General features: G+C 47.4%; 1 protein-coding gene across 1 annotated transcript in view; it reads right to left on the reverse strand.

The window, feature by feature from the left end:
* si:dkeyp-73b11.8 (BPTI/Kunitz domain-containing protein) overlaps positions 1 to 4967 on the reverse strand; it is a 40325-nt gene extending 35358 nt beyond the window's left edge. The window contains exon 1 of the mRNA XM_063070963.1: positions 4729 to 4967. Within this exon, the coding sequence (XP_062927033.1) occupies positions 4729 to 4813 (85 nt within the window). The 5' untranslated portion in view covers positions 4814 to 4967. The remainder of the gene's footprint in view (positions 1 to 4728) is intronic.
* Between the last annotated feature and the right edge of the window lie 5365 nt (positions 4968 to 10332).

The following is a 10332-nucleotide window of genomic DNA, read 5'->3' on the forward strand; positions in this document are numbered from 1 at the left end:
TCACTCGGAAACGTTTTGTTACCATGTGAGGAGACATCGTTAGATCTTTTTTGATCGTGGTGTGTCCTCCGAATGCTTGGCCTTTATGTACTAATCAATCAGCCGATTGGTCATCATTATAGAAACTCAGTTGTGACGTAGGGAGGAAATCACATCGCTGAATGGTTGCGTGGCAAACGTCAGCCATGCTGGTCTGGGATTTTGCCCACATTGGCTCAAAGTAGTTTCGAGCTGTACAATGTATGTTTACAGAATTGCTCGTGGAAAACCATGCTTCTGGGAATTCTCCATGTTTGCTTGCGCCATGACTTTCACTGTTGAATTTGTGTCCCTCTCGATCTTCACGGGTAGAGACTAGGGAGAGCTGGTCACGGGTAGAGACGAGGGAGAGTTGGTCACGGGTAGAGACGAGGGAGAGTTGGTCACGTGTAGAGACTAGGGAGAGTTGTTCACGGGTAGGGACTAGGGAGAGTTGGTCACGGGTAGAGACGAGGGAGAGCTGGTCACGGGTAGAGACTAGGGAGAGTTGGTCACGGGTAGAGATCAGGGAGAGTTGGTCACGGGCGGAGACTTGGGAGAGTTGGTCACGGGCAGAGACTAGGGAGAGTTGTTCACGGGTAGAGACTAGGGAGAGTTGGTCACGGGTAGAGACGAGGGAGAGCTGGTCACGGGTAGAGACTAGGGAGAGTTGGTCACGGGTAGAGATCAGGGAGAGTTGGTCACGGGTAGAGACTTGGGAGAGTTGGTCACGGGCAGAGACTAGGGAGAGTTGTTCACGGGTAGAGACTAGGGAGAGTTGGTCACGGGCGGAGACGGGAGAGTTGGTCACGGGCAGAGACTAGGGAGAGTTGATCACGGGTAGAGACGAGGGAGAGCTGGTCACGGGTAGAGACTAGGGAGAGTTGGTCACGGGTAGAGACGAGGGAGAGTTGGTCACGGGCAGGGACTAGGGAGAGTTGGTCACGGGCAGAGACTAGGGAGAGTTGGTCACGGGTAGAGACTAGGGAGAGTTGATCACGGGTAGAGACGAGGGAGAGTTGGTCACGGGTAGAGACGAGGGAGAGTTGGTCACGGGTAGAGACGAGGGAGAGTTGATCACGGGTAGAGACGAGGGAGAGTTGGTCACGGGTAGAGACGAGGGAGAGTTGGTCACGGGTAGAGACTAGGGAGAGTTGATCACGGGTAGAGACTAGGGAGAGTTGGTCACGGGTAGAGACGAGGGAGAGTTGGTCACAGGTAGAGACGAGGGAGAGTTGGTCACGGGTAGAGACGAGGGAGAGTTGGTCACGGGTAGAGACGAGGGAGAGTTGGTCACGGGTAGAGACGAGGGAGAGTTGGTCACGGGTAGAGACGAGGGAGAGTTGATCACGGGTAGAGACTAGGGAGAGTTGGTCACGGGTAGAGACTAGGGAGAGTTGATCACGGGTAGAGACTAGGGAGAGTTGGTCACGAGTAGAGATGAGGGAGAGTTGATCACGGGTAGAGACTAGGGAGAGTTGGTCACGGGTAGAGACTAGGGAGAGTTGGTCACGGGTAGAGATGAGGGAGAGTTGATCACGGGTAGAGACGAGGGAGAGTTGGTCACGGGTAGAGACTAGGGAGAGTTGGTCACGGGTAGAGATGAGGGAGAGTTGATCATGCCACTTTGCATCCAGTTGATGTTCATGGATTATTGTGGATTGTTTTCTCCCAGTTTGGCCGATGTAATATTTACTGCCGTCCCTGCAGTGGATTTTGTAATCCACAGTGGTCTTATCCAAAAGCTTTCTTCCATAATGACAGCCATTCAGCTGATTGATAAGTATATAAAGGCCAAGCTTTCAGAGCACACATCACAATTAACATCGCACTGATGATGTTCCTCGTATGGTGACGAAATGTTTGCAACTAAATTGTCAAGATCGAAGAACATCTCAACCCAACTGATGAAAAAATTACTCCGTTAAAATAAATAAAAACTCTAAAATAAAGCAATTTTTGTTTTAAAGGTTTCTGCTTCTCACCCATGGGCCTACGATCTCCATGGATCTGAGCTGTGTCTCAGATTCTGCACCAGCTCTATTTGGGTCCTCTATGGGAGGTGATGAGGATTCCCAAAATAATGCTGGACAATACCAGTAAGGTTGGGCTATGCTTTGGGATGAGGGGGCGGACTGAGATGCTTGGCACGCGTCTGTGATTCGGAGACTTATTGTACTTTGGTGAAGCTCTGCGGTCTCAGTTGTCTCTGTCACTGCTCTGCCACTGTATTCCACCGCATCTCCTCCCCTTTCCGTGCTCCCTAAACAGGCCATGTCAGTGCTCACTGCAGCAGGAGTGGGCCTGAACTAGTTCACTCTGGGGACCACTGTCCCATGTAGTCAATCAGAGATCAGCTCTACCGGTCTAATCTGTCCAACCTCCCTTCCAGTAAAAGGAAGATCGGAAACCCCAGGCCCTCCATCATAAAATGTTCTGTCACAGACAACTGAAATAAATGGACACAGGTAACTTCCGGTCTCTAGGGGGTCAACCAAAAGTGTTTTTGTCTTTTTAAAATGTCCTTTTTATGACTGCAAGACAACGTTGGACATTAACAACTTTAGGTTCTGCAAGTCTACCCCCTCAGTGAGCTGCTCATTGGTGGGGGAGCTGGACTTGATGTGGACTGTGTTACTGCCTGCTTATGGAAGATATCGGAGTCAGTGTGCAGTCTTGGACGTTTCTCTTTCAGTTGCAATACCCTGCTTGACATTGATAATGTAAAACACTGCAAGTCTGCTTCCCTTGTTTTTTGGAGAGACAGATGGCGGGGGAACTGTGTGACTGTGTGGCCTCGGTTGTAGCGAGGACTGGGCCTTAAGCCAGGGGCTTGCCTATTACAGCAGTTTAGGATAGGAAACACCAGAGGGCGATGTACAGCAGCAACCATGTTGGGTTGGTGGGGGGGGGGGTCCTGCTCATCAGTGCTGCCCTCTGGTGTTCGATCAGTGGAATGACAACTGGAGTGCACGTACGTGTGTGTGTGTGTGTGTGTGTGTGTGTGTGTGTGTGTGTGTGTGTATAGACTGCTCAGAACTGCAGTTACTTAATGCTGAAAACCATCAACGTACAAGATGTGACACTCAGACTCTTGGGCTATATATACAGCACTGTGCTAAAGTCTTACAGCTAGGGTTCCCAAGAGTTTTTGTCAACGAGGAACAGCGAGTTTGTAACTCTGGCAGCAGCAAAGGACGATGAGAAGGGGGAGGAGAGTGCTGTGGGAGGGGCGTGGGACAGGTGGCAGAGAAGGAGAGCCAGGGGAGGGGTGGGGAGTGGTGCAGGTGCAGACACACCCAGATCTGAGATGCCAGGCAAGGTTATTTGATTCCAAACAATTGGTTTATTCATCATTACAGAATGTCTCTCTGTTGCTTCCCTCTCCCTTCCCATTTTCCCAACCATGACTCCCTTCTCCCTGCTCCCTTCCCACTCCCAGTCCTCAACGGAAACCCAGATCAGAATCAGGTTTATCATCACTCACATATATCATGAAATTTGTTTTTTTTGCAGTAGCAGTATAATGTAATACTTAAAATTACTACAGTCTGAGGCACCCTAGCTATGTATATGTACCTAAGACTTGAGCACAGTTCTGTATTTTTTGTGTGGTTGCATGTTTGCTTGCTATTTGATGCGTGCGATACGAGCCTTGTACTGCGTCGGACTGTCGGTACGTGGTTTACACCTCGGCCCCCGGAGGAACGCTGTTTCATGTGGCTGTATTTATGAGTATTCATGTATGGTTGAATGCTAATTAAACTTGAACTTAACTTAATGAACTTAATTAGACCTGTATTCTCTGGGGCAGGGGTGGCCAACTTTTTACATTCCATGCGTCAATTTTTTCATTCATGAGTTCAGATGCGCCATACAGCTCTTGTACCCCCATTCAATTCTTGTAAAAATATGTGTGAAAAAATTGCATCTGAACTCATGCGTGAAAAAATTAATGCATGGAATGTAAAAGGTTTGCCACCGCTGCTCTAGGGTTTAGAGGAATGAGGGATGATCTCACCCAAGCCAACAGGCTCCCACGGGAGCATGGCTGGGTTGGTGCTGGGACGTATCAGTTGCTGGGTAAACACGGAACGGCGAGGACATAGGTACAAGATAAGGGGACAGTTGCTTAAAACTGGGATGTGTTGGAAGTACTGTACATCTCGCAGAGGAAGGCGAGTCTCTACTCCGGAAAGTGGTCGAGCCAGGGTCACTGCAGGGACTTAACCAGGACGCAGATAAGTGTTTGGAAGGTTGGAGAACTGAGGGCCGTGGAGATATGGCGCAGGGAAGTGCTGCGGCCTGGGGCAGATCAGTTTGTAATGACTGGCAGTCTGCTCCTGCTTTTGTTTGGTTGTGTCTATTCGAGAGTGTTGGCTGCAGTCTGGTGCGTGCTACTGATCCTTTGGTGAATACTGATCCTTTTTTAATCTCAGCAAACACTTCAGGAGTGGTGATAGAGATACTTTACACACCCTATCTCCTCTCATGAATGCTGATTATCCCACTCACGCTCCCTTTCTCCCTCCTACGAGGTGGAGCTTCACACCAGAAACATGCGATCCTGCAAGCGCTGGAAATGTTGAGCAACACGTACAAAGTAGTGGAGGAACTGAGCAAGTCAAACGGCTTCCAAAGAGGGGAATAAACACTTGATATCTCAGGCTGAGACCCTGCATCAAGACTGGAAAGGAAGGGGAGGCTTACCTTCTGGCTTTTGGCCCAGGCTGAGGGCAGTGAAATGGACCACAAGGAGTACCAGGCCCTGGGTCATATGGTACTGATGCTGCATGGTGCTGTCGACAGATCCTTGGTCTTTTGCCTCTTTAAAGAGTCACTTTGTTTCAGGAGTGGCGAGAAACATGGGTGCACAGAACGGAACTCAGTGCAACTGCCGCATCTAGGCTGCGAGGTACTTCAGAGACAGTGGCCTTTGTTCCTTGTCTGATAAAAAGTACAGTGCACCGGTACAAAATGATAATAATCTGTTTAATATTTTACCAGGACGTCCTACTGAAAATTCAAAGTTATGTCCAATGAAGAAATAGTCTGTTGTGTTAGAAGGACGGGCCCTCTCGATATGAATACATAACCAGGCTGACACTCCCAGAGACGCTGCCTCTCTGCCTCTCCGATCATGACAACACTGTTTTACTCTGTGAGCCAGGACCCCGCACTTGGGCCACCGGTACTCTCTGGGGGGAATAATTCTTATAGTGATTTTTGGCAAGGTATACACCCCTAGTGCTAGAAAATATGTGATAGCATTGCTGCGGTGGTAGCTTCTTCAAATCGTTCTTAGACCATGTGAACGACACGGCCAGTGACTTGAACCAACAGAAGCTGAACAATCTGCTGCAAAGTCCACTCTTAGCTGAGCTGATAACCCTGTGGACAGACTTTCTGGAACACCTCCGTCACAGCAATGGAGAGCTATCCGCATTCTGGATATCATACATTGACGTGGTAGAGACCATAGTATTTGGGCTTCTGCGCACCTCTCGTTGCACCTCCATGCTATAAGAACCATGATCCCATGGTGCTTTGCCTATGATAAGATGAATTATGCCAGGTACTTGTCCCCTTACTTCGCTCAGATGATGAACTTCCCAGAGAAGAATCTTTCTGTGTATGAAGCCTTCAAGACAGGCCAATTCTCAGTGCAGCTGTCAAGTAACAACCCCTTTGGGCAGATCCCTGTGGACCAGGCTATTGAAGCCACAGTGAACAAAGACACACAGACTCCTGGAGGCACATCACGGTTCAGCCTGAATGCTGGAGCTATCAAGCGTTACTACATAATAGCTGAGCACCACAGTGCATTCCTGGGACAGTTAAGGGAGATGGTGCAAGGTAACAAATCAGAGCTTTGTCATGCAGAGCTACAGCGGCCAAGAATCCAGAAAGATGAGGAAGCAGTTTCAGCAGTGGTTAGCCTCATACATGAATGGGTCAACCCATTTGCAACGAAGCGGGACCTCATTAGCATCTTTACGGCAAAGGCAGACCCTAAGGACATTGCCTCCGACCTGATGAAGGCATATGAGATTGGTGAGCAATTCTATGCAACCTTTAAGGATGAGAGACTAGAGGAAGACCCACCAGCAAAGAAATTCCATGACCCAATGAAAACCAACAAGCTGAAAACATTCAGTGATAAGTTTAAGAAGAGAGAAATGAAATCAAATGGGAGGGCGATCATCTTGAAAGCAGATTATTTTGTGTTTACGATTTGCTACTCCGCTGCAAAGGCTCTTCAAGGTGTGCCTACCCTGAAGAAGTTTAAATCCTCTCTTCGACGGGAGTTCAGTGAGACCCTCTCCCACTGCCCCCCCTCTGTGATCTCTGCCTCTCTCTGACTCTTCAACCACATCCTGATTCTCCTGCCAATCACCTTCCTGCTTCCCCTCCCCCACCCCTTTGTCTTTCAAATTACTGTTTTCTTCAACTACCAGCATTCTTCAAACCCACCCCAAAGTTCTTCCTTCAGTCCTGACAAAGGGTTTCGGCCCGAATCGTCGACTAATCTTTTCAACTGATGCTGACTGACCTGCTGAGTTCCTCCAGCGCATTGTGACTGTTCCGCAGACAGGTCTTTGTTTGGACACATCATAGTGATGTCACAAGGGTGCAGTCTACGCATGGAGGATATCCTTTCTCATCCCCTTGGACCATTGCCCTGGGCCCTGTCCACACCAGAAGGATCACTGAGAAAGACAAATAAAGCTACTTTAGCCACAACCTTGCAGAAAAATGTAGCAGTAGAAGAACAACTCCCAGGAAACTCTGCTACAGTGGTTGATGGAATGAACTTGGTCCAAAGAGTGAAAGGTGACCAAGTTACTTTCAGAGATGTTGCCACAACAAATCTGGGTATGGCTCTGAGGGAAGGCAGTCAGAGTAGCAGAACAGATGTTGTGTTCGACACATACAAGGAGAACTCTATCAAGAATAGTGAAAGATCTCTATGGGGTGAAGAGACTGGTCATGAGTTGCAAGGTATCACAGGCACACAGATGGTGAGGCAGTGGAGGAGCTTCCTGACCAAAGTCAGTAACAAAAATAGTCTCATTAGCTTCATAGTCCATGAATGGAGGAAGGCAGAGTACAGAGCAAAGCTACAGGAGAAGATTCTATATGCAACTGTGAATGACAATTGTTACAGAATCACATCTCAAGACAGTGAGGAGGTGTCAGCTCTTCAGTGTCAACAAGAAGAAGCAGATGGCCGCCTACTTCTCCATGCTGCCCATGCCACAAGAGAGGGATACCAATCTGTAGTGATCTGCTCAGAAGACACAGATGTCTTTATCATGTCTTTAGCATTTTGTGATGAGATTGAGGCCCCATTGTTCCTGAAGTGTGGCACTAGAACCCGTACAAGGCTTGTAGACATCAGGAAGGTTGCTGCCACTGTTGGCATAGAGGTTTGTAGGGCTCTCATCGGGTTTCACGCATATACAGGATGTGACACTGTAAGGGCTTTTGCAGGCAAAGGGAAGACAAGTGCCCTGAAACTTCTGACCAGCAACAGGGAAACTCAGGACACATTCTTAGAGTTGGGTCAGGAATGGGACCTCTCCCCAGAACTGATGGACAAACTGGAGGCACTTACATGTCTCCTGTATGCCCCAAAAGCATCGACCACCAAGGTCAATGAGCTCAAGGTCAAGGTGAATCGAAAGTCATCAACTCCCACCATGCAAGGACTGCTTAACAAAACATGCACAGCGAGCCAACTACCAGACTGATATATGGAGAAGATCTTTGGAGAAGGACCCACAAGTGCCAAGCCCTGTTGGCAGAGGATGGAAGATGGAGAGAGAAGAGGAAACTGAACAGTTGGTGGTGCACTGGATGGAAGGCCAGCCAGCACCCGATGCCGTCCTGGATCTACTGCCCTGTAACTGTCCAAAACATTGTTCACTCCCAAGATGTATGTGTGTTGCAAATGGCCTCAGGTGTACTGACATGTGTAGACTGGCAGACTGTGAGAACCAGGCATCCACCTCAGAAAGTGTGGAAAGTTCAGATGAAGATGTGGAAGACTTGGAAAATTATTATGATTATTAATAGGTTATGAAAGTATGGAAAACAAAGTATGGAAAGCAATTTTTGATTAAGTATATTCATTTTGCAACCAAATGGGGCCTAGGTTATGGCCGTGTGGAACCCCACGTTTAAATTATTGTACTGTAATTCTATATGCTATGACAAAAGCTTAAGCTTGTTTTGGTTTGATACAACAATATGGAAAATATCATGACATTGATAAGACCCCAGAAATCTCTCCAAATGAGGTTTTTTACCTTTTGGGTGGTGGGGTAACATTTTCTGCTGTGGTGATGTTAATATGGAATATATACAAAAAGTGATTACTTATTTGAAGCAATAAAGCTACCACTGGTGCAGTGCTATCACATATTTTCTAACTCTAGAGACGTATACCTTGCCAAAAATCACTATGAGCATTATTCCCCTCAGATGGTACCGACCAACCCGACTGGCTCACGGACTATTTCTTCTCAGAATTTGGCTGAGATGTAGACCTCAGCCAACGTCACCAAAATAAATCAAAAAGCCGATGCTGGAAATCTAGAACAAAGCAGAAAGCCCTGGATACACTCCAGGTTAGGAAGTGTGTGCGGTGAGGGGACAAAAAGCGATTGATGGAAGGTCATCAGTGGAAAATATTCACTCTATCTCCCTCTCCGCAGCTTCTGTCTGACTTGATTCCCTGAGCCCTTAAGCCATTAACTTCAGACCTTTCAGTGGGTGGGTTGTCTTAGAGAAAAACCTAAGCTTAGAGTTATACAGCCCAACTTGCTCATCCCAAGTTGCCTACCTGAGCTAGTCCCGTATACGCATCATATCCTTCTAAATCTTTCCTAGTACCTGTCCAAATGCCTTTTAAACACTGTAACTGTACCTGTCTCTCTCTACCATGTCCTCTGGCTTGTTCCTCATATCCACCCTCTGTGTGAGAAATTTGCCCCTCAGGTTCCCTTCAAATCTTTCCTCTCTCCCCTTAAATGCCTGCCCTCGAGTTTTAGACCCACTTCCCTGGGGAGAAGACTCGTTCACGTTATCTAAGCCCCTTGTGACTTTATTAACCTCAAATAAAGTTGTCCCTCAGCCTCATGCAGTTCTGTGAAAAGAAAACCCAGCCTATCTAATCTCTCTTTATAACTCAAGCCTTCCAGTCCCGGTGACATCCTTGTGAATTGTTTCTGCCCCTTTTCCAGCCCAATGACATCCTCCTATAGGTGGGACCAGGACTGCCCACAGTACTCCAACTGCGGTCTCGTTAATGTCTGTGACACGGCATCCCAACAATATTTAGTGCTCTGACTGATGAAGGCAAGCATATCAAAAAACTATTTCAACATTGTTTGCCTGCATTGCATCTTGTTTGCCCGCATTACCACTTTCCGGGAACAACATCCTTGTATTCCCCCTGCAATACTTCCCAAGGCCCTGCTGTAAGACTTAGCCACTTTCCCAGAGCGCACCACTTCACAGTTGTGAATTGTAGTTCTCTAATTCTCCTTCAAAAGCCTCTTCTAGACAGTGAATTCCTGACCACAATGCCTCTCTCTGGGCAACAGTCCCCTCATTCTACCAGTGCCCTCCAGTCAGTGACCCATGCACCAAAGTGATATGGAATTATACAGTATGGAAGCAACCCCACTCACCCACACCAAGCACCGAGCTAGTCACATCACCTGCGTTTGGCCCACGTCTTTCTAAAGCTCTCCTATCCATAAACTTACCCAAATGACTTTTAAGTGTTATACCTCAACCACTTCCTCCTTCATGTAAAAAGGTTGCCCCTCAAAACCCTACTAAATCTTTCCCCTCTCACTTCAAACCTATGCCTCTCATTCTCGATGAGGGGGGTGGAGGGGGGTCGAGTAAGACTGAGTACATTCACCCTGCTGTGTACTTGAGTAATCTGTTATAAATGTTGTTTGATTAAGCATTCTTCTTCCTCTAAATAATTCATTACGGGTTATATGTAAAAATACATGAATTGCATACATCGTCACTCTATCATGTGATATGTGCGTGCCTCGGTTAAAGTAAAGATAAAGCCAGACCCACATTCTTCAGATTCTCTGTTTTCTTCGAATTAATTTAGTGTTTTGCAGTTACAAAACATGACACTCCTTATAAATGCCACTCATTGACCCAGTAAACAATTCCTCCACAATGTTTACTCTTTCCACATCTGTGATACCATCCCTGATTAGTAATGCCAATTCCTAACCTCTCTTACCTCCCTCCCTTGTCCCCTTTGAAAGATCTAAA

Source organism: Mobula hypostoma, chromosome 18 (assembly GCF_963921235.1).
Source record: "Mobula hypostoma chromosome 18, sMobHyp1.1, whole genome shotgun sequence".
NCBI classification, from domain to species: domain Eukaryota; kingdom Metazoa; phylum Chordata; class Chondrichthyes; order Myliobatiformes; family Myliobatidae; genus Mobula; species Mobula hypostoma.